This window comes from Hoplias malabaricus, chromosome 12 (genome assembly GCF_029633855.1).
Source record: "Hoplias malabaricus isolate fHopMal1 chromosome 12, fHopMal1.hap1, whole genome shotgun sequence".
Classification (NCBI taxonomy): Eukaryota; Metazoa; Chordata; class Actinopteri; order Characiformes; family Erythrinidae; genus Hoplias; species Hoplias malabaricus.
In genome coordinates, this window is record NC_089811.1 from 17,856,512 (window position 1) to 17,881,760 (window position 25,249).

The window sequence follows — 25,249 nt, forward strand, 5'->3', positions numbered from 1 at the left end:
ATGACTTAAATAGAAAATGAACAAAACAATTTGGAATTAGAATTATGTTACACAAAAACACCTTAAAACCCTAACCTATTAAATGAATGACTGAAGAAAACTCACCTCACTATTCTTCTGGACAGGCTCATCAGTAATCCTGATAATAAATCCGGACTGCAAACTGTCACAACAAATTATCTGTCAACCGCTATTCCAGACAGTTCGAACCAGCTTAATATGGAATATTGTTTTTCATTATGAAGTCCAGGGATTAAAGAACTCAGGCCTTCATAACACCAGGGGAAAGAAAATCAATGAGTTTTTTATGATTTCATGTTTCACTTTTTTTTCAAATATGGGTGTTTGATGTGATCTAGAAAAATTATGCCATTAAAATTTGCTACAAAGTAAAATAAAAACTGAACATCCTCTATAAGATAATTCCATCCTTTGTGTTATTTAGTATTAAAAAATTATAATAAAACAATAAAATAAAAGTAATATTTTGGAGTCTAGAAGTTAGAAACATTCATGTTTCCTCAAAATCTACTACAAAGAGTTGGATGGCTTAGTTATGGTTAAACAAACAATTCTTAAAATGCTTATAATGTTTCAATATACAGATAAATACAAAAATGGCTCTTTATTTTGTGTTTGTGCTTTTTTTCTATTATTTTATTGCTCTTGCTGAATCATGGAGAGAAAGACCATAGAAAAGGTTGCAGTCAACAAGTGAAATAAGGGCACTGGATTTGGGGATGAAATAGCATCAGCTATGAAGATTTGCCTTCATCTTCTCTAGTCGTTTGATCAGGTGGCAGTTGCTTCCTTCTAATTCCTCAATCTTGTCCAGGGCTGACCGGAGCTGCCATTTAAAAAGACACAAATGAACTTATTGTTCCCAAACCCACTTAACTTTAGTGCATAACATTTATCAAATTACATAAAATCAAATCTAGATGTATTTGTATAGTGCTTTTTAGAACTGATGTGTCCCGGTTTAACAGTTCCAAAATCTCCCTATATGGTTTATACTTAGATCTTTATCATTTGTACCGCTTATTCAACCCCCTGTGTTATAGCACAGTTTATAAGGGTTCAGCTGTTGGTAATAAAAGAATCTAATAAACAGTTTATACAGTTCAACACAAAACAATAACAAGTAATTTCTCCAATTTCTCTGTTTTGAGTTTGAAATGAAAAGCAATAAGATGGCAGCATTGAGAATTGTTACATTGCTATGAGCCATCCAGTCTCTGTATAAACAGAGCAGGAGTCTGGTTCGTATGGCTGGCAGTAAGTGTTTTCCAGTCGGACTTGGACTCCGTCAGGGCTGCCCGTTGTCACCGGTTCTGTTCATAACCTTTATGGACAGAATTTATCAGTGTGGCCAAGTGGCGGAAGGTGTCCGGTCCAGTGGTCTCAGGATCCGATGTCTGCTTTTTGTGGATGATATGGTCTTGTTGGCTTCATCGAGCCGGGATCTCCTCTTGCTGGACTAGTTTGCAGCCAAGTGTGAAGTGGCAGGGATGAGAATCAGCACCTCCAAATATGAGTCCATGGTACTTAGCTGGAAAAGGATGGAGTGCTCTCTCCAGGTTGGAAGTGAGCTCCTGCCTCAATTGGAGGAGTTCAAGTATCTCTGGGTCTTTTTCACAAGTCAGGGAAATTCCTGATTTCTGAGGAAAACCCCTGCCATTTATATATAAACATATATTGCAAAAAAAAAACTAAATATTGCAATGCTGTGCAAGACATTTTTGTTGAATTTGGAGAAAACAATTGTCATATTTAAATAGCTCTTGTTTTATTGGTTTATTTCAAACCGCTGAAATCTGTACATTGTGTAAATATATTATTTACAAAAAATAAGCATATAAATCAAAAGATCACAATAAAACTGTATAGACAAAATAAATTTAAATAGATCTGTCAGACCTCTCGTTGCAGTTTCCGTTTCTCAGCTTTAAGTTCATCCTCCTCTTTCTCTGCACTCTCTGCTGCTGATTTGTAACGAGTCACCAGACTTTCCAATCTTGTAACCTGTGAAATTGAATTCAATTCAAATTCTTCAAACCATAGGAGAATGACATAATTGTCATTAAAAAAAAATATAAACATAACTCACATTTTGTTCCAAAGCAGTGACTTCCTGCTCTGATTTGGCCAGCTTATATTTGAGATCACTGATTTGTCTGTTGGTATCTCCTTCAAAAGCATGAATAAATACACTTATTCAAGTGAAGAATATCCAAATGTATGTGTGTGAGTGATATATAATAACTCAGTTATTCCATTATTGTACAGTGTATGGAGCACCCATAACTCTTAGTTTAGTAAGAACCCATTATTTACAAGAGCTTTATACTGTTCCAGTATCAGTATTTGTGTGTGTGTGTGTGTGTGTGTGTGTGTGTGCACATGCAGTTCTTACTCTGTAGGTCCATGACAACAGGGTCAGTGCCATTGTCTATAAACCTTTGATCTGGCTTTGAGCTATCCTCTGTATCATGTTGTCTATTTTTATTATCAAGTTGTCCTTTAAGCTTCTTTACCTAAATAAAAAGATCACTGGTAAATATAAATTACAATTTATTTTTAATTTTTGAAACATGTGAAAAATATTTTGTTGTATTTCATGGTTCTCATAAATGGGATTTCAACAAAGGTGTGAAGGCCTTGTATCCACATTCATATGTCAGTATAATGCTTTCAACTGAACAAAGTCTAGATTTCAGAATTTAATTCACTATTTTTATTAAATTGATTTTTTTACTTTCTCAAAACAGTAATTTTTTTAATGACATATATCCACAAATAAAAATATATAATTTACTATCATATTTAGATTTTTAAGAAATCAGGCATTATTTAAGTCAATATTTGATATTTCAAAGTCAAATAACTCAATACATTTGTCAATAAAAAAAGTCAATACATTTGTCTCAGGCGTAAATTTTAAAACAAAAGAAGCAAATAATCACACCAATCATGTTATAGGATACACTTAAAAGTTAAAAGTGAGTTGGCCTACACAAAGCTATCCAGTTCAACATCAATGCAGCAGCATCGAGTGCCTGCAGGAGTGTATAAGCTGAAAGGATGGACGAAAATCCTAACTTGCTACAGCATCCCTGGCCTTACTGTTTTGCACATTTTTGTGAATTTATACAAGCTTCCATGTTTTGGCTAGTTTGTTTATGGAAAAAGGCCTACAATGCTTAAAGGAGCAATCTGTAAAACTGACACCAAGTGTTTAAAATCTGAACTATAATACAGTTTCAAAAGACTGGAGAGAGCTGTTTGCCTCCTCCCCAGATGTGAAGCTTGACCAGGTTGCCAGTTTGAGGAAAACTGAATGAACAAGCAAGTAACAAATTAAAGAACTTGGGCCATAATCATAACCATAATTTACACAGAAAATATTCATCACTTCACTAAAACTACGCAAAAAAGTGAACATGCGGCTGCCACTTCCCAGCATTTTTTTTAAGCCTTTACTATCCAAATCTACCTGAAATATTGAGAGTAGACAAGGCTGGTGTTACTTTTTTCCACCATAAATGTATTTTAGGAGGCAGATCTTATCCTCAATTTTCGTAGTCAAACATTTCATTCCACATTATGAGACCTTGGTTCTTTGTTCCACCTTAAGAGCTGAAACTAGCGCTATAGTATTGCTGTTACCTGTTGAGGATCAAATTAGCCAGCTCTTGTTCTGTTCTGTAATGTTGCTGCTTGTAAACTGCCTTCACTTTTCAAACACAGGGCCAATATTTCCTCTCATTTTACACTGTCCCTGGCCATGGAGATTTTTAGAAGGGCAATGGGGCTTTTTGGGTCCGGAAAAATATACTAACCGGAATCCAAAAAAGTTGGGACACTAAACAAATTGTGAATAAAAACTGAATGCAATGATGTGGAGATGACAAATGTCAATATTTTATTCGTAATAGAACATAGATGACAGATCAAAAGTTTAATCTGAGTAAATGTAACATTTTAAACGAAAAATACGTTGATTCACAATTTCACAGTGTCAATCCCAAAAAAGTTGGGACAAGTAGCAATAAGTGGCCGGAAAAAGGATATTTCAGAGAGACAATAAACATATAACGAACAACTGGAAGACCAATTAACACTAATCAGGTCAGTTGACAGCATGATTGGGTATAAAAAGAGCTTCTCAGAGTGTCAGTGTCTCTCTGAAGCCAAAATGGTAAGAGGATCACCAATTCCACCATTGTCGCGCAGAAAGATAGTGCAGCAATACCAGAATGGTGTTACCCAGCGTAAAATAACAAAGACTTTTAAGTTATCATCATCAACAGTGCATAACATCATCAAAAGATTCAGAGAATCTGGAACAATTGCTGTGCGTAAGGGTCAAGGCTGTAAAACTCTACTGGATGCTCGTGATCTCCGGGCCCTTAAACGTCACTGCACCTCAAACAGGAATGCCACTGTCAAGGAAATAACAGAATGGGCTCAGGAATACTTTCAGAAAGCATTGTCAGTGAACACAATCCACCGTGCCATCCACCGTTGCCAGCTAAAACTCTAGAGTGCAAAGAGGAAGCAATTTCTAAGCAAGCTCCACAAGCTCAGACATTTGCACTGGGCCAGGGGTCTTTTAAAATGGAGTGTGGGAAAATGGTAGACTGTTCTGTGGCCAGATGAATTACGATTTGAAGTTCTTTATGGAACACTGGGACGCCATGTCATCCGGACCAGAGAGGACAAGGATAACCCAAGTTGTTATCAACGCTCCGTTCAGAAGCCTGCATCACTGATGGTATGGGCTTGCATGAGTGCTTGTGGCATGGGCAGCTTGCATGTCTGAAAAGGCACCATTAATGCAGAGAACTATGTTCAGGTTCTAGAACAACATATGCTCCGATCTAGACATCATCTCTTTCAGGGAAGACCCTGCATTTTTCAACAAGATGCCTGACCACATTCTGCAGCAAATCACAACTTCATGGCTACGTAGGAGAGGGATCCAGGTACTGAAATGGCCAGCCTGCAGTCCAGATCTTTCACCTATAGAGAACATTTGGCGCATCATAAAGAGGAAGGTGCAATAAAGAAGGCCCAAGACGACTGAACAGTTAGAGGCCTGTATTAGACATGAATGGAAGAGCATTCCTATTTCTAAACTTGACAAACTGGTGTCCTCTGTCCCCAGACGTCTGTTGAGTGTTGTAAGAAGAAGGGGGATGCCACACAGTGATAAAAAATGGCCTTGTCCCAACTTTTTTGGGATTTGTTAACCCCATGAAATTTTGAAACAACATATTTTTCCCTTAAAATTATATATTCTCTAAGTTTAAACTTTTGATCTGTGATTTGTTTTCTATTCTGAATAAAATATTAGATGTTGGCACCTCCACATCATTGCATTCAGTTTTTATTCACAATTTGATTAGTGTCCCAACTTTTTTGAAATCCGGTTTGTAACATTAACTATGTTCACTTGGTAATTTCATGGCTGCGAGACACTGTTTGTAGACCTGGCCACACTGTGCACTGCAAAATGATTGGACGGAGGAGTGGGATGACAGGCTGGACCTCGTAGGGCAGGATCTAGGGTTGCCACATCTGAGTAGTGGAGAACCAGGACAGTTTGGGAGGGGAGTAATTGTCATACTACTGACAGGTTAGAGTTTGGACACTATCTAGCTGTCTAGGTAGCGAGTTTTCACTACATTTCCAAACACAGCATACATAACCAATCAAATAAAACTATCCGTCCACTACAGCAACACAGAGACCAGCACGCCCACACCTATGTGGGTGCAGGGTGTGGGGAAGAGAACACTGATGCAACAGCAGAATATATGTTTATTTAAAGGTGAATGAAAATGTGAATGGAAGTGTGTTTTCACAAAAAAACAGGACAATAGGCATCCTAAGAAGGATGATTAATTTTCCGGGACAGACAAAAAATAAAAAGAGAACAATCCCAGGAAAACCAGGACGTGTAGCAACACTAGCAGGATCATATGAGCTCCGTTCCTGACTGGGCACATCTCAAGGAGAACATACTGCTTTAACAATGCTGTGAGAGGCAGCAGTGTTTTAGCTTTGACTGTTTCCTTAATCTATGATCACACAACCTGGACATTTTATGACTAAATACAGTAAATTTCCTACATATTGCTGCTTTAAGTTTTTTTTTTTAGTTTTTTGTTGTTTATTTTTTTTCCACACAGCAATTTAGTTCTACTTAATGCCTTCAATGTATTATACTTTATGATATTTTCATAGACATCAGTGTCAGAATAATTAATAACATCTATCTATCTATCTATCTATCTATCTAACTTTCTACATCATACTGAAATATTGGTTTACCCAGCGTGACTTTTTATCGAAATATTTTTACCTAAAATATAATGTTACATTAGAACCATAATAAATCATGATACTTTTGATTTGATTCTTAAGTACATTTCAAAGCAAATACTTTTGTACTTTTACTCAACTGAAAATCTAAACTGAGGACTTTTACTGGAGTATTTTTTACCCTGGGTATGTGTACTTTAACTCTAGTATATTTAAGGGTTCAAACAAGTGTTTTAAAGGTGATCCTTGGTGTTCTGGTATCTCTGTGAAGATGGCATGTAAAAGGGAGAGGTAGCTGTTGAGTGGGGGACTTTCTGGTCTGCAGAAAGATGAAGGTGGGGCTGGGTCACAGAGAGCACCGAACTCAGTCTGGAATTTCAATGTACTGGTGCACACAAATATTTGAGCATGAACTTGTCCCTGGATTCTCATCCAGTGGTCAGGACTCTCACAGAGCAGATATGATTGAGTAGTGGAGTGAAGTTGCTTTTGGAGTTTTTAAATTCTGTGTCCAATCACTGTTTACACGGTTAAATACACCTACCTTGATGGTCCACCTTGCAGATGTAAAGTAAAAGACAGTAGCTCATCTGTTGCTGCACAGTTTGTGTTGGTCATCCTCTAGTCCTTCATTATTCTAAGTCCAGCACTGAAACCAAGAGGGTTTAACCCTCTGGAATTGGCAATCCTGCTGGCGGGTACATCAAAACTTGCACCAAAACTCTTATGCAAGTGAGCGAGTTTTTGTTCTAGAAAACATAATAAGCATACCGCTAGAAACCTTTATGGTCCTGTTTTTTAATATATGGGGGTTTAAAATATATATATATATATATTTTAGCTTGTTGTTATAGGAAGATAAGTAACAAGAGGTGCGTTTCTCTCTGAGACTTAGACGTTGATGGCCCACCCCATCATATTCATATGATAATAGCATTCTAATTCGGCCACCCCTATTCAAGGATTACAACAGTAACAAAATATGTGAAAATGCCCATTTTAGTCATATTAACAGAAGCACATAGCTATGTTTTCACACTGAGCACAGAGCTTCAACATGGCACAGTAATGCATTCATTTCAGCTACCTCATTATTTTGGGCAACGTGTTGATCCCAAAGAGGACTGTGATGAGTAAGTGAACTATGTATGACTTGTTTTTCTGCAGCATGTTTGGCACAGATTAGCTTCTATGCTAATAGTTCAGTAGTATATTCCAGCGACGGAATTAGTGAAGCTGACGGTAAATGTTTATTAACTGCACAGAGGCACAGAGCTCAGCTGCTTGTGGTAAAGTTTGGATGCTCTCTGTTGCTTTCAAGCAGTCATATTTATGGCTTTGTTGCTCCAAAGCACTCTTTGTAATTGTTAAATAACTAAAATACCACTAATTATAACCAAACGATTCAGTCCAAGCTGTTGGTCTGATGGGGTATGTTTGGGGCTAATGGGCTATTATCTTTGACAGTGGGGAGGGAATAGTCAATGTGTCACACACAGGTATTGAGAAAAACGGTGTCACATCAGGTTTATGGCAATATAGAAGTAAAACTAAATAAAATAAAAAAAGAAGAATTTATAAATGTTCACATGTTTTTTTCCACTATTTATGAGCACATCTGAAAATAGGTTTTTGTCCATGTTTAGAGTTAATTTAAACAAAAATATATGAATGACATACATCCCATCACATTATTGTTGCTTGGTTTCAGCTGAATATTAGATTGTGTAGCTTTTTGGGAAGCTGTGAAGGCATGTCAGATTAACTCAGATGTGGCTGAAAGTCCTCAGATTCCAAAGGGTTAAAACCTCCAACATGCAAATCTTACCTGTTCTCTGAGGGTTCTTTTGGGGCCCTGACCATTGAATAACAGGGTGAAAGGGAGCACTAAAAAGTACCCATGTGAACAGTGGAGCTGAGAGAATGAGCAGTGAGTGTAGGAACAAGGAGGTGGTCATAATGTTATGGTTGATTGATATATATGCAGCATGACTGGGTCTGTGTTCTCTGGGCCTCTATCACTCAGTGTAGAGGGGACAAAAAGGAGGAGTGAATGGCCTCTCAGTCAGCATGTGTGGAGGAGTAGGAATGGGACAGTTGAAGGGAATTCTTCATAACAGACTGTGGTTTGAATGCACTGGTGAGCCCACATATTTTGAGCACAAACTTATCTCTGAAGTATAATCCAAAATGGACATGTATGGTATCACCAGAATCGTAAGAACCAGAACTTTAATAGTTATCAATAAAATGTTGAATTTTCAACACCCTATAAGTCACAGGCTCTTCTTATAAACAGCTGTGCAGCTTGCATTCTATACATCACACAAATACAGCTGTAACTTTGAAATGCTTTTGCCATATGTATTGAAAATGCTCAAGCTCCTTTCCCATGAGCTTCAGAAAATATCTTTCTTATTGCGGTGTTACTGCATTCATAGGTGGCACCATAATCAATAAAAACCTATGCAAATAGTTACTGTACAATTGTAGCACCCCCTTTTATGTGCATTTTGATGTTTTTTTTTTTCTTATAGTGCCCCCCCCCTAGACATTCAATTACATGAAATTATGTAATTATATCCAGTAAATCCTATAGAGATTAAGCATGTGACGTATTGTAACATTTGGGAAAAGAGTTTCTGAGTTAAAGCTGTATTAATCTAATTTTTGGAAAACAAGCTCTACCCCTGTTATTGGGCAGAGTCTGGAAGCCAAACAAGGATGAAATTCCAACATTTTTTAATATTTAATTACTAATGTTCAGGTTCTTAGGATTCTGTTGATATCTCATATGTCCATATTGGGTTAATATCCAGGGACTAGTTTGTGCTCCAAATGTAACATATTATGCAAATGAATTAAAATGTAGGTGAAACTTATAGCTTCTTCAGGCTTTTTTTTGTAGGGTCTGACCTTGAGGAAAGAAAGAAAAAAATGATTTGACGATTCATCAGGGAGAAGGGTGAAACAAGGTATGAAAGAAAAAGGACTTGGGCAGAGAATAAAAGTAAAATAGCCAGCTTCCGTAGATAAAGTAGGGTGGAAATGTATAAAAGATTATTTGAAAGGTAATATTGACTGGTTTGGAGGAATCAGCAGAGAAGGAATTGAATATTTTAGGTATAGTTATTTATGAATATGGAATGGCAAGGTTTGGTAGGTTGCAGAAAACGCAAAGGGGACAAGATATAGTAAAGTCAAGACTGCAAGTAGAAATTGATAAACTAATACAGGACATAAGGGCTCTTAGAAAGCAGTGGAGGTGAGTAGGGGAAGAGGTACTACACAAAGAGCTCAAGGGTAGGTTGGCAGTGTTGAGAAGAGCAGAGAGATTGATGAAAAGGAAGAAAAAGAAGGAACATGCTAGAGCTTTAGGAATCCTTTTAATTTTGTGAAGTCCTTATTTGGTAAGGAGAAGTCTGGGAGCTTACATGTTGGAAAAGGGGAATTAGAGGAGCGTTTCAATGACATGTACATTCATAGGGACAAAGCAAGGGGCTAGAGTTGCCATAAGATATTCCATCACTAGGTGAAATAGAGCGGCAAATAGAGGTTAGCCCACCAAAATGTAGTGAGGTTCAAGATGTGATGCATCATACAAAGGCAGGTTCTGCACCAGGGCCTAATGGTGTGCCTTATCGGGTGTACAAATATGCACCTGATGTCTTGAAGTTTTTGTGGAGGTTAATGGTCATAGTTTGGAAAAAAGGGATCATTCCAAAAGAGTGGACAAGTGCAGGCGGTATACTTATTCCCTAAGGAAAATGGAAAGTATTCTTAATGTGGAGGGTAAGATTTTATTTAGTGTGATAGCGCGGAGCCTTGCTACTTATTTGAAAACAAACAAATTCAACAAATTCAGACAGCAAAGAAGGAGGGTAGAGATCTACATGTTGTTTTCCTAGATTTAGCAAAGGCATTTTGGCTCAGTGCCACATACATTTATGTGGAAAGTTTTTAAATTTTCCAGGTTCCAGATCAGGTTACTAGGCTTGTTACTAGGTTCCAGATCATGTTACTAGGCTTGTTGCTGGGGAAGTTAAATGATAATCTAAGGTTGGCTAGGTTGAAATTAAGTCTGTCAATGTTAAAAAGAATACTTGTACAGAAAATGTTTGGATGAAAGGAGAAATTATTCCTATAGTACTGGAGAGATCAGTGAAGAGTTTAGGTAGATGGTATAGTGCAGCACTAAATGATACCAACCAAGTTGTGGGAGTAAAACTGGATTTTAAGGCTATTAATAGCATTGATATATCATGTCTGCCAGGGAAGTTGAAATTGTGGTGTCTACAGTTTGGCTTACTGCCTCGTATTAGATGGCCGTGGACAGTTTATGATGTTTCAATCCTAGAAGTAGAGAGGATGAAAAGAGTTATGAACAAGGTTATAAGGAAGTGGCTATGGGTGCCACGGTGTTTAACTAATGTGGCATGGTATGGGAGGGGGTACTGGTGCTACCACTCACAAGTTTAGTTGAGGAATTTAAATATGCAAAGGTGAGTCGTAACATGATTTTGTCAGAATCAAAAGATGTAGTGGTGAAGTCTCTAGTTGTAGATTATGTACAGAGGTTGGCACACTGAAGCAAATTCTATCAGCTTGTAAGGTTCGTTTGTCCTTACAAGACATAATCAGGTGCTAAGGGGTTTAGCATGTTTGTTGGACAGTAAACACTTAGAGGTAAACGCATTAACGAGTGGTTGTCAGTAATAAAGTGATTAGATTTGTGTGTGAGGGTGAACGTATTCCAGAGCATACACAGGCTATAAATATTGCATTAACTACACTGAGGCTAGATATGGTGCTGTACCCTGAAAGTAAACGGGTAGTTTATTTTATAGAGTTAACAGTTCCATTTGAGGCTGCAGTAGACGAAGCATTCGAAAGGAAGAAACTGAAGTATGCGGACATGCTTGTGCATTTCGGCATCAGTGCTGGAAACTAAGGGAGCTCTGAAGGAGTTATCAAAAACAGCTGAAAGGTCTAGTCAGTAATTGTGGAAACGGAGAACACAGTCTAGTTGGGGAAATGCATTGTAGAGGGGCTGTTGTGGTGGTTGGTGATCTAGCACGTAAAGATCACATAGAATTTGATTGAATTTAATTGAATTGAAATGCACTTATTGTCACATACAAAGTTATACAAGTACAACTTGTAGCGAAATTACATTTCCGTCTGTCCACTCACCCAAACAGGGGTTAGGTGTGCACAACAGACGCGACGGCAGCAGGTGCCCCGCGCCATCTTACAGTTAGAAGAAACAGCTGGATTACAACAGCGAAGTGGTTGTATGGTAGGACTGTAAACCTAGCTTGGAGGAGTGTGGGTCTGGGACGCCAGTGGTGACAAGTGGTAAAACACTGAAAAGTGGTGCCTACCTAATGACCCCTGTGAAGAGCTAGTGATGCAGTGGGTGGTTTGGGTACTCATGTGATAGGTTCAATGAGTAACCGTAGATGTTAAGGCTTAAGGTTGCTGTGTCATAAATGGCCATGTAGCTGTAGGATTGAAATAATGTAAATTATGTGGCGGCCGGTAGGAAGAAAGAGAGTGTATGTGTGTGTGTGTGTGTGTGTGTGTGTGTCTGTGTGGAGGGGGGGTCCCTATGTGATAGCTCTAATGGATTGGCATAGGATATTTTACATCTTATCTTGTGTATTATTATAATACCTATGCCACATGGGGTAGGAGATATTTGTTATCAACAGAATGTTCTGTGGGTTCAGCTGCAAGTGATGCTTCACATTTTACTTAAATATATCTATTCATTCCTGCCTCTAAATGCAACTAAATGGTAGTGTCCATAGGAATTGTTTTTTCCCCAAAACAACAGGGATCCCAGTAAACAAGGAACGTCAAAGACATATTTTAAACATCAGTGGACATCCAAAATGAATTGAAAACAAATCAGTTATTTCAGGATTAATTGAGAACATCAATGGACGTCCGAAATGCGTTGAAAACAAGTCCGTCATTTCGGGACCAATTGACAACGTCAATGGACGTCAGAAATGCATTGAAAACAAGTCAGTTATTTCGGGACCAATTGATAACGTCAATGGACGTCCGAAATGCGTTGAAACAAGTCAGTTAACCCATTCTGTATAAAAATTCAAAGTAATATTACATTATTAACAGTAATGTTTTTGACATTTATTTCAGCAGGTCTGGGTTGCAGTTAAATGCAAGCCACCTTGCTAACAATGCGAATGTTAACCAAATATCAAAAGAAGTGCTGAGCTGGAAAGTAAAATCAATACCATTTGCGCAGGCCACATTTGTGCTTTTCCAAATATGTGAAAATCATCAGATGAACGGTATTTTATCTGAAGTTGTGTGTAAAATATCAATGTATTGTACTCTTATTACTTTTACTTAGAAAATCAATACATATAATTTTATCAGGTGCACCAAAACATTTACATATGATACAATATTTTGTTAGACTGACAATTTTTTTTCCCACACAGGTATCCAACTAACTTGGAGTATGTTCATGTTCCCAAAGATTTAACTGTGAAATATGAATGTTGTGTGGAACACTAATGCAAGTATGTATTTTATTATATTGTAGAATTAGTAATAATATTTTAAAACTTATAAGCTGTGATCTGATTATTAATGAAAGCATACATGTTTTGAGTCAACTGTCCATCCTCCAGCACACCTTGCATATGTCACTCAAGCAAAAGCTGTAAAATGTGCCACTTTTCAATGTTGCAAAGATCTGAAGCTTTCAGTAATTTTATCAGGCAAGGAAGTCAATGCATCAGCAGCATTGTCACCAAATGCCCAATGCTGGTAGCAAGTGAACCAACATCATATAAGTATTATTGTATCATTTATAATTCTGAAAATACTATATATAATATTTATAATATAATACTATAATATAATACTAGATTTATATTAGTTTTTTACTGTAAGACCATTATTAATATTCTTTTGTGTAATATGGTTTCCTTATTCTAGCTTATTTGTGATACACTATTGTCTTTTTTGATATAATTTATTGGATTATTATAATGAAGCTTTCATCTATTGTGTTCTGCTTTGTTTTTACAGTTGTTTGATGAGGTTGATGGAATCCATACTCTAACAGTGAACAAAATTAACCAGTTCAGCAATGGATTTACAGCTGTACTCCCTAAAATACACATCGCCACACTGACATTGAGATGAGAGAGGACTTCAAAGATTACAGGTTTGATTTAAACATTTGACCTAAATAATAATTTAACAATTATTGCATAAATGTGGCTTCTGTGCTTTCATTCATTCATTGTCTGCTTGTCCAGTTCAAGGTCGTGGTGGGTACAAAATATTTAAAAACTACATGGAGTCACTCTGTGCAAGGTGGGGACACACCTTAGACAGGACACTAGTCTTTCACAGGGCACCACACACCCACAATTTCACTCATGCACTCACACAATGGACACTTTTGAGTAGCCAATCCACCTGCCAATGTATGTTTGGATCATGGGAGGAAACCAGGAGCACACAGAGGAAACCCATACAGACACAGTAAGAAAACACCAAACTCCAGAGGGGGGGCAACAATGTAAATTAATAGTTAATTGGTATGGGATCATTATTAAAGCATTTTTCTTCATGATGTATAGGCATTGACTTCAAGAATAAACTTGTTTTTCTTGACTTACAACTCTGACCCCCTCATTAAATATGATAAAGTAAACTGTTGCCACACCAACTGAAACCATACATTCGCACGGCTTCTCCTATCACTGCTATGCAGATGACACACAGCTCTATTTATCCTTTCCTCCAGGAGACACTTCAGTGGCAACTCGAATCTCTGACTGTCTCTCTGACATATCTACATGGATAAAGGAACATCACCTCCAATTGAATTTATCCAAAACTGAACTACTGGTCCTCCCAGCCAAGCAAGCTATTCTCCACAACATCAGCATTAAGCTAGAGTCCCTATCAGTGGCTCCCACCAAGGTTGTAAGAAACCTAGATGTCATGGTTGATGACCAGCTGACCTTCACAGATCACGTTACCGCTGTAGCTCGATCGTGCCGCTTCTCCCTATTCAACATAAGGAAGATTAGGCCATACCTAACACAACATACAACACAGCTCCTCGTTCAGACGTTAGTAATCTCCCATCTAGACTATTGCAACGCCCTCCTGACAGGTCTTCCGGCCTGTGCTGTGAGACCGCTACAGATGATCCAGAATGCGTCAGCACGCCTGGTCTTCAACCAACCTAAAAGAGCACATGTCACGCCCCTATTAGTTGAGCTGCATTGCCTAGCCTTAGCTGCTCGCATCAAATTTAAATCACTAATGATGGCCTTCAGAGTATTCACTGGTTCTGCTCCCATCTACCTCAATAGACTCTTAAAACCATACGTTAGCGCCAACTAACACGACCAACCCCCCGTAGAGGTCAGTTGAGGTTATTCTCATCTCTGGTACCACACTGGTGGAACGAGCTTCCAAGCACTATCAGAGCAACAGGAACCCTCTCCGCATTCAAGAAATCCTTGAAAACCCAGCTCTTCCGAGAGTATCTTTTGCACTGAATGTCTTTCTTTAATGCACTTATTACTTCCTGGCATATTGCACTTAATGTAAGGTATAATTTTTGTATAATTTGTGCTGTAGTTCGAATGTTAGATCCTCTTTTGTAAGTCGCTTTGGATAAAAGCGTCTGCCAAATGCATAAATGTAAATGTAAATAGTCACAGTCAACAGAAAGTCAGTATTATGTCTTAGTGTGTCATGCCAAGTCTATTTCTGTTTTTCTGTAGGGTGAACCTACAACATTATATCTGATAATTCAGCTGAAAGATCCGGACTGGGAAACTGGTGTTTCCAGAGGAAGCCAGAGGTGGTGAAAGCTGAGTTGACATTTAGGTACATGATTTCAACGTTGAAATAACGGCTTTATAAGGATGTCTTTAATGTGACTTTATTAGTCGTCTTTTCAATGTCTGTATTTGGACATCTTTTCAACTTTCATTTTCAACCTTAAAAAAACGCTGTTTGAACGACATTTAGGTACATTATTTCAATGTTGAAATAACGGCTTTAAAAGGACATCTTTAATGTGACTTTTTTAGTCGTCTTTTCAATGTTTGTGTTTGGACGTCTTTTCAACTTTCATTTTCAACCTTAAAAAAACGCTGATTGAACGACATTTAGGTATGTGATTTCAACATTGAAATAACGGCTTTAAAAGGACGTATTTAATGTGACTTTTTTAGTCGTCTTTTCAACGTTTGTGTTTGGACGTCTTTTCAACTTTCATTTTCAACCTTAAAAAAACGCTGATTGAACGACATTTAGGTATGTGATTTCAACGTTTAAATAACGGCTTTAAAAGGACGTATTTAATGTGACTTTTTTAGTCGTCTTTTCAACGTTTGTGTTTGGATGTCTTTTCAACTTTCATTTTCAACCTTAAGAAAACGTTGATTAGACGACAGTCAAGTACGTTATTTCAACATTGAATCAATGGCTAAATGTTTACTGGGATCTTCCTTAAGTCTTTGTCTTGTCAAGAGTTTTACGTTATTTTATGTGATGTCACTACCAAGGGAGGTTCTGGTCTACAGGAGGCATTCAGTCAGAGGTAGGAGATGCTCCAATCCTCAATCCCTGAGGACCAATCAGGCTTTCAATGCGGGTCTCCTAAAATCTAGTTAAAACCAGTGGCGCAGAATTTGAATACACAGAGTTTTACAGAGTTTGCTCAAGTTAGAGTAGTAAGTTTTTCAGCAAATGCTCCTCTCTTCTGAGTTCAGCTCTAGAGAAACCACTTCAGCTCTCTTGAAGTTTATTCAGAAGCTCTTCAGATCTCTCTTATGGCTCTCTCCTATAACTGGCTTAGGCTCTTCGAGCTGGGTCCAGGCCAGAACATAGAAGGAAAATATAGAGAGATAAGGAAAGAGGAGGGGCAGAATGAAGGAGAAACCCAAAGATGAATCTGCTCCCAGCCCAGAAGCTCAGCTAAGAGAGCCCAGAAATTCCAACCTGAAGTTTTATTTTTATTTCAAGTAGGAAAATCTATAGTTAAGAAAAACTATAATTGAAATCCAGCAACCCTCAAAGTGGTGACAAGAGCTTTAGGATCAGCAACGAAGAAGGCCACATGCTCCCTCAGAATTATCACTTTCTGCGGTGGTGTCTCTGAGCAAAGGCCCAGGCGAGACATGCAGGGACATGGCTCTCACAAGGAGGAAGATCAGCAGCAAAGGAGAATCCCACATGCCCTAAAAATATCAAGAGGTCAAAATGTCCAAGGCTGTGTTTTGACCAAAAGCCAAACAGAAAAAGGGGTGCAATGCTACAAGGCCTGTGTCTGTGAGAAGAAAGCCCAGCACATCTGTGATGTCCTGCAAGCCATCTCCACTCCTCTCCAGGGATACATCATATGGTCACATGGTTTCATTTGTTTCGTAGCTCAGGAGATTGGTGCTTAATGCTTTGCTGGAATAAACTATAGAGTTTAGGGTAATTATCTTAACGAAATTCCCTCATATATTAATCTCACTGCTCCTGCATGTATTGCTGTAATTCATTTCATTTTATGAATGTATAAAAAAAATATTTTATATTACATTTAATAAACCAGTTATGTGATAAAACCAATCATTGGTTATTTGTTTTTGTGTGCACCTTTCTTGTACGAAATTATTACTTTTAGGTCAGATTCAATTTTGGAGCCAAAAACCTACAGCGGTTCAATGGGCATAATAATTAAATCTAGCTAATTCTGCTATAATACATGTAAAGTCATCCAACATGATGACCTACTTGTCCAAGCTAAAATTGGACAGGTAAAGACACTACATATTATTTAATGGCTCCCAAACATGGTGCTTAGAAAAATTAATTAAATGATTAAATATTAATCAAATAATAATTAATTATCACTGATACAGAGGCATTTTTTCCACTTTGTTGCATCACATCCTCTTTATACAACACTCCGTAAGTGTTTGGGAGCTGATTAGACCAAGTGCTATAAGTTTTGAAAGCGAAATATCCCATACTGGCTTTTTAAAGTTTTTAATTTCATCTGCTCAAAAGATCGGGGTCTACATTGTAGTTTTTAATCTGTTGTACGTTCAGAATCCATTGTGTGTTTTGCTTCGTAATGTACCATCTGATTTCAATTGGTGACAAATCTGGACTAGTTTTGCACCATGACTTACTAAGGACATATTCTGTGGTTATGCATGCAGGATATGAATTGGCTTTATCTTACTGAAATAATCAAGGCCTTCCCATAAATAAAAGACAAGTTCTAGATGGCAATATGTTGCTCCAAAACCTGTATATACCTTTACCCTCACTTTTCCACTTCACCTCAGTCAATCCTAAATGACCTCAAGCCCATAAAATGGGGCAGTGCCACTGGATCCTGTTATATATAATAGCTTCTTTGCATTGGTGAGTTTTAACTTGCAGGAGAGAGCGAGGTAAAAATAGATAGTGATACATATAGAAATAGACAAATACACTATGATTAGGGGCAGTGATTACATACAACAGCAGGCCACACTAGTCATCTGTTGAGCATAGGTGCCTTGCTCAAAGGCACCGCACCTTTGAATTTATTGAGGAGACAGCATTGTTCCTTTATGCCCTAAACATTTTTTATGATTCCTGATCATTTCAGCCTATAAAAACATTATTTCACTCAAAAAATACATTAAAAGTGAAATAATATTTCTCAATTTCTCAGGTAGACAAGACGACTGTGAGCATTTCCTCATCTAACTGAATCCTCTTCTCAATAGTTTTAGAACATACATTTCTAAAGATGAAAGTAAAAGTAAAAAAAAATAAAAATCTTTTGTAAAAACTTTGTAAAATTTCATATTACGTTTACTGAATCTGTACTGTTATCTAGAGACACAACACATATAGCAAAAACTACCAAATTTAAGAAAATATCAAATGCTTTTTTAATTTGGCGCAACAGGCAGTGCCATTGTCACACAGCTCCAGCATCCTGGGGTTGTGTGTTCGAGTCCCACTCCAGGTGACTATATGTAGGGAGTTTTGTGTGTTCTCCCCATGTGTGGGTTTCCTCCGGGTGCTCCGGTTTCCTCTCACGGTCCAAAAACACATGTTGGTAGGTGGACTAGCTACTCAAAAGTGTAGTCCATAGGTGTAAACGTGTGAGTGAATGTATGATTTTGTGTCGCCCTGCCATGGACTGGCGCCCCCTTCAGGATGTGTTCCTGCCTTACACCCAGAGATTCCGGGTAGGCTCTGGACCCACCAAAACTCTGAACTGGTTTTATATGAGTTCATGAATTAACAGGCAGTATCTTAAAGGATAGCTTAGCCAATAATGTACAATATGTATAAAAAGATGTTTTTTTTTTGTTTTTCTTTCCTCACATGTGTGAGATAAACTGAAAAGATATGTCAAACTGTTAGAGCAGGTTAACATGGGCACCTCCAAGCTGGAAAATCTGGAAAGTCATATCTCCAGAATATAAGATCAGCAGCATATTAGATACTGGCATTAGGAATAACAATCAACATTTTAATGTTATGTTATTCCAGCTGTTAAGAGCTGGACTCAAATTTCTTACTTATATCCATCAATTAAACTAAATTTTCTTCTTATTTATTGTCTAAATTAAGAAATAGATAAATTAAGACATTTATGTATGTGGTGCTGGGAAACTAATAGAGGGGTGTGATCTTTGAGCAATCTAAAACCTATGTGACTCATCCATTGCTTATTTTGTTTGAAATATAACATTTTTGAATGAATCTTTATTTTTTCTGAACATTTAAATTGAATTTCAAAATATAAAAAAGAGTACAATATTCATTCAATTTAAATGTTAATATTTATTAAGAGCTGTAGTATTTGACAATGTAAGTGCTCCATTTACATGTGGTATTTATGATTTTACAATCCTTAATCTTCTAGAGCTTTTCCTTGTATTTTACAACACATCCTTCAGTTGATATATACATAGCTGTATTATATTACCACTTAATTATTTAACATCAAATAATATCAGTGATACGAAACAATGGGAAAATATACAAACATACATCCTAAAATAAGACAAAAACTGAACAAATCTGAGCTAATATTTAAGATAATAAACCATATGATGACGACCATTTCAGATTTTGGTATATGTTAGACTCTTACCTGTTCTATCAAAATCTCTCGTTCATCTACCAGTTTACGCAGACGGATCTCTGAAAATCAAGCCCAAAGATTTAAATGTAAGATTTAAAATATTTTTAATAATGTGCAAATATCTGGGCATCAGGAAAAAAGGCTATTTAACATAAAAACAAAATACCTGTCTTTAGGCAGCCCATCATTAACTGCAATTATTATAAATGTTTACTTGGTTTTATATAAAAAATCCACTACTCAGCAACAGCAATGCAGTGTTTACTGCCTAAACATATTTGATATGATTTAAACAACTTATTTGCCATTTATCAAAAATGTTGCTTGGTTAAAATTTGTATCGTTGTAGAAGCTTGAAGAAAGGAGCTTAGAGAAACAAACCGCTTATAATTCTTGACAATCACATTTTCAGTTTTTGAAAACAACACCAAAATATAATTCAAGTAAAATAAACACTTACATGGGTGTTAGGAGCAAGGTTTATGGGAGAAGGAAATTCAGGCATGCAAAAGATGTGGGAAGATGTGTAGTGTAAGGACAAAGATGAATAGTGTGGAACAGAGTGAAATAAAGTATCAGAAATGCAACTTCATGCAGCATCACCCTGTTCACAATCATAGCAGCAATCTGAGTTTATTTTTTAAATTGCATTAGGACACACATACACACACACACCAGTGGCGGATGCTGGTCTTTCAAGGTGGGAAATCTCAATTTCGGCCTACATCATAAAACATGTCGGTTTATTTATACATAAATTCTACCCTCCGTTCCTTTTCAAGAAAATGATATGTGACCCTGTCATACCAACAAGGCGTCTTTTCCAGGGACTTGACTAGTGTCCTCTCAATGGCCAGCAGAGCTAGGCTGCTTAAACGGCCTTGGCCCATCTGAAGTGTGTCCGCCTGTTAGTGCTTTGTGACGGTGGAGGGGCTCAGAAAGTCGGAAAGACTGATAGAAGTCAGTCTCCAAACACAAGCAGCTACAAAAAACCCCACCAGAAATAGAAGCTCGATTTGTCGCTAGTCGTTTTTAACAAAGAAAATGCCACTAAGGGGATTAAGAAAGTCTCCGGTTCAACTCAGAACAGAATTGAAATATAATGCTCCCACGGAGCATTACACCAAATTATCGCTGATTCGCTCATTTCACTGTCAATCATAAAAGGATTCAGCCACAGACAGATCATCCAATCATCATGCAGAAGCTGAGCGTCCGGGCCAGCCGAGGCCAGCCCACTGCCCGATAGATCCCCAGAGATGCTGAGCGTCCGATGGGCGGGACAAAGCCCAGCATTTATCCAATGACTCGTCTCGTTTCGCTGCACTTCGCTGCTTCGCTATTAAACTCTGTGGACGCTGTTTAAAGCACTGTGAAACTGCGGGAATGACTGAGGGGAACGCCGCATCTTTACCAGTGATAAGAAGCTGATTCTGAACAAAAGTTGAGCGCGTTGTAGTGCATATTTATTCAATGACATGTACACACAACAGTATATATTTAATCACTTATTTTTTGACATTTTATGGGAAGCTGAGCTTCCCTTGCAGTCTTAGAGCAATCGCCTCTGACACACACACATGCATATACACAACCAGGATAGTTTCATTTACTTTTTTATTTAATAGTGCATACTTTAATTGCAATCAATTAAAATGTGGATAAGAAACACAATTCAAAACACTTATAGAAAACAGCTGAATCATGTAATACAAATTTCTTGAAATAAAAAGCATATATTAGGAGAAAAAAAAGAAAAATATCACTATCAAGAAAAATCACACAATAGTCACATATCCATTCACTCCAAGTTGAATTCATGATTTCATCTTGTTGCTCATAACTATTAATTTTAATGACAATGTATTTACCAGAAATTACAAAATTAAGCAATAAACAAAACATTTTGAATTGAATTGGAAACATAAATGAAAAATTATCCACCAAAAAATATCAAATATTCTGAAAGAAATTTTGGTCTACCATTATGAACAGTATTTAATGAATATTTCACAATTTTAAAGGCAAATATTTTGACCTAGCATAATTTAGAAAATATAACTTTCACTGTTAGGCAAGCTTTCAAAAATAAAGTAAGAAAAAGGAATATCATATGAAATGAAACAAGTATTAAAGTATATATTTGAGTTCTCTTCATTTATTCCACGTATATGTTCTAACCCTAATTTTTCTTTCTCATTGACTTACAAAATCAATTATATCCTCACCTAATTCTACTGAGAAGTGGCTCATTGCGGTTCTGTAAAATGTCTGATGAGTCCTCTGTTAATTGTACATTATGCTCAGTTTCCTTAAGTTGTGAGTGTTTTTGTTATTATTTTCTGATGTCTTGTTGATGCTGATGTACACTGTATTCGTCTTCCGCAGTGATAAGCTGATCATATGTTAAATTGTCACTCTTTATTAAGGCTGTTCATATATTTTGTTGCATTGCATGTTGTTCTGAATCACCCTTGTGTGAATCTGTACATTCCTGTCAGTCATTTGTTTTACCTATATCCTCCTGAGCAGTGGAACATGCAACATCACTTTCCTGCTCTTTCAAGCTCTCGGCTTTTTCTTGTGAATTGTTTTTTGACCCAGTAACTACCATGTCTATTTTAACATGACTGCAATTTGTAATAACATCTGGTAATTCTGCCGCATCAGTTAAAGGATATTCAAGAGTATCTCTGAATTTCACCTCTGTTTTCTCTACTTTCAATTCCAGATCTATACTTGTAGGCATCTGAGGTATGTCATTGCCATGACAGACATCCTCTGGCCCAGTAAGGACTGTTTGTTCTCTCTGAGTTTCCTTTTCAACTTTTAATGATTTTACTGATTCCTCTTTCCTTTCATCAAGATGAATGATGTGGCCATCTATTTCTGCTGAATATTTTTCCACCTGGTTTTGTCCTTTGTCATCTTTAAACTTCAAAGATGTTTCTGTCTTGCTAAAGGAGAGTAAAACATCACAACTACTAATATCAGTTCTTGAGTCAGACCTTAGTAGTTCTGAAGAGTCAAAATCTATGTTCACTGGTAGAATGTTAACATCAGTATTCAAATTAACAGTTGTTTTTTCATTTACAGTCATTTCCTCTGAAGGATCTACAGGCAAATTGTTACAATGTGGCTTTGGCATAATGTTTTGAAATAGACTACCTGCTTTCAGCTTGTTTTTATTTTTCTCCCCAGACCCCCTAATGCTCTCTTTTACATCACAACATTGTTTTTGTTTGCTTTTCTTTTTCTTCTTCTTCTTTTTGCTAGGATTGCTGGTATTGTGTGTCTTTTTGGCATTTAAATCCATTGTTCTTGCCTGTTCTTCAGCCTTTGGATCTTGGCTCTCTACAACTATTTTTTCACTTGGTAGATATTCATGCTCCAGGGATACCAAAGGGGCCTCACATAAATACATTTTTCCCGTCCTCATTTCCTCTGTAACAAAACCCAGGCTCTTATTCTTATCTGCAATCGTGGGTACATCAGGAAGGGGATCATACACCACCTTCCCAACTTCACCTTCTAAATATTCAGATACAACCACATTCTCTTCTTTAACTTTGATCGTTTGTGTGGACATTACAGCCTCATTTTCAACAACATTTTGAGATTGTTCAACAACATTTTGAATTTGTTTTAAGTCTCTATTTAAATCATTCCCAAGATGGCAATCATCTTTCTGTGTTGCCAAAGCGCGCTTCAAAGAACTACCACATGTACGTGGTGAAAGAGAATTCTCTTGAATTCCATGATCCAAATACTTTGGGTTTTCATCTTGGTTTTCGTTGCAGCCACTTACATTTTCATCTCTACCCATCTCTTGAGTGCCTGTGAGATGATTGTGGAGTCAAGAGAAAAAAATCACTAAAATGCATGTTTAAAAGTTATGTGGTTCTAGAAGTTTAATATTTATTTCAGTCTTTAAATATTTCTTTAAATACATCTAGTCTTTTAAATTTCTTGTTCTTTATATTGCAATAGTTTAAAACCATTCTTCATGTTTTCCTTAGTAGGTTGTCAAGTTACATTTGTCTGTAGATTATGTATATACATGTAACATTTATAAATAAACCTATGGTGCTGCTGTAAATATGAAATTTAATAAAAGAAAATTTGAGCATGCAAAACATTGCAAGACTTGCTGGCAGAACTGAGAATTGACAGGGAGGTTGCTGAAAATTTCCCACAGATAGGAGGGAAATCGGTTAATTTAAAAATATTAAATATCCTAAGTTATAAAAAGGACATTTTAGAAGTGCTTCAAGTCAAATTACAGTAATAACACTAACACAGCACCCTGGCAATTCCACTGGAAAAAGTACTGCTTGAAAAATGCAAATAGAAAAGTGAGGTCATTTTTAAAATGTCAACATGCGAGAACAGACAAGCATGCATATGCTCAAAAATTCAGGCAATTTAGTCTCCCACACTGAAACAGCAAATGAGAAACTTTATATGCAACAATTTTTATGCAGTAAAATCTTACCTAGCACACTGTTACCCTGTTCAGTGCAAGGTGATCGATCAGTCACATCTTCAACTTCTCTTCTGGTGCTAAGGTCAGGTCCAAGGACAATGCCATGTTTCTAAATAGGATAATTAGAAATTGTGACACAAATGTTTGAGCTCTACAAATTTAACCTAATATACGAACACTGAGGTGTCACTGCTGACTTGTTAAAAATAATGGAAAAAAAATGTGAAGCTGCTTTGTGACAACGTCAGTTGTAAAAGGCGCTATACAAATAAATTTGATTTGATTTGAATGGGATAATACCATACATTAATGGGTAACCCTTTATTTTAATGTCTGCCTCCTAATAGTTTATTAACTATTAGCAAGTGGTTAATTAATGATTACCAAGCAGTTAATAGTCAATTATTTAAGATTAACATATTTGTAATAGAGCTTAAAAATGTTATACAATGTTTTGAATACTAGCAACTAAAATGACATACATTTTTTAATGCTGATTTGTAACATCATGTTTAGTATAAGACAAATATGATAGGTCTCATGTAACATGCAACACATAATTTATGTAATCGATATGGATTCTGAAATTTCTATGTCATGTGCTTTTTAAGTTGTTTTCTGGACTTGTGACATTTATGCTGCATATCACATCACCACCAAGAGTGGAGCAAGAGCATTAGAACAGATTTTATTGGTGGGCTATATTTATTGGTGGGACATTTTACTGACCATCCTTACAAATTACAACTGAAAGATTTCATTAAACTCTTAAAAGTATGGGGAAAACCTATTGCATTAGATACATGGGAGATTGGGACATGTGCATGACTATGTCCAAATGAAAACTATCTGTTCAAATGTTGTATTAAAGTATGCTTGAGATTTGACTCTGACATCAGTTTTGAAATTAAAAGATCTCATAGTATACACTATAACAGAGACAAAGAAAACTTTGTAGGTAGTTGTCTCAAAGAGTTGAGATCTATTTAGTCACTTCGCCAACACAAATTGAATCACATACTAGACATCCAGTTCCTCAGGGTGGCCGCTATTCAAACCCGTTGGAAGAAAAATCGTGCTTATTTAATTAAGCTGATAATGTTGTGTGTACACAACTTTTCTTTTACATTTAACATAAAAGAATATGGTATATTTGTAATTTAAATAAAATCATATTTGAAAAAATATTCCTACTTGATTAAATATATATTGGAACCAATTATTTAGCCTCACATAAAAATTCAGATAGGACATATTTTGTAAATATT

The 25,249-nt window shown here is 36.8% G+C and overlaps 1 protein-coding gene across 9 annotated transcripts in view; it reads right to left on the reverse strand.

Annotated features, from left to right (window-relative positions):
- Positions 1–588: 588 nt before the first annotated feature.
- Positions 589–25,249, reverse strand: part of lrrfip1a (leucine rich repeat (in FLII) interacting protein 1a) — a 99,299-nt gene continuing 74,638 nt past the window's right edge. For 6 of the 9 annotated variants that reach the window (XM_066686894.1, XM_066686896.1, XM_066686892.1 and 3 more), the window contains 2 exons: positions 23,991–24,090; positions 21,086–23,332 (listed from right to left, as the gene is read on the reverse strand). In XM_066686894.1, coding sequence (XP_066542991.1) covers positions 21,993–23,332; positions 23,991–24,090 — 1,440 coding nt within the window. In that variant the 3' untranslated portion in view covers positions 21,086–21,992. Of the gene's footprint in view, positions 848–1,920; positions 2,026–2,110; positions 2,191–2,416; positions 2,538–19,504; positions 19,555–21,085; positions 23,333–23,990; positions 24,091–25,249 lie in introns of those variants that run through there. The other 3 variants (XM_066686899.1, XM_066686898.1, XM_066686897.1) reach the window with 2 other exon arrangements.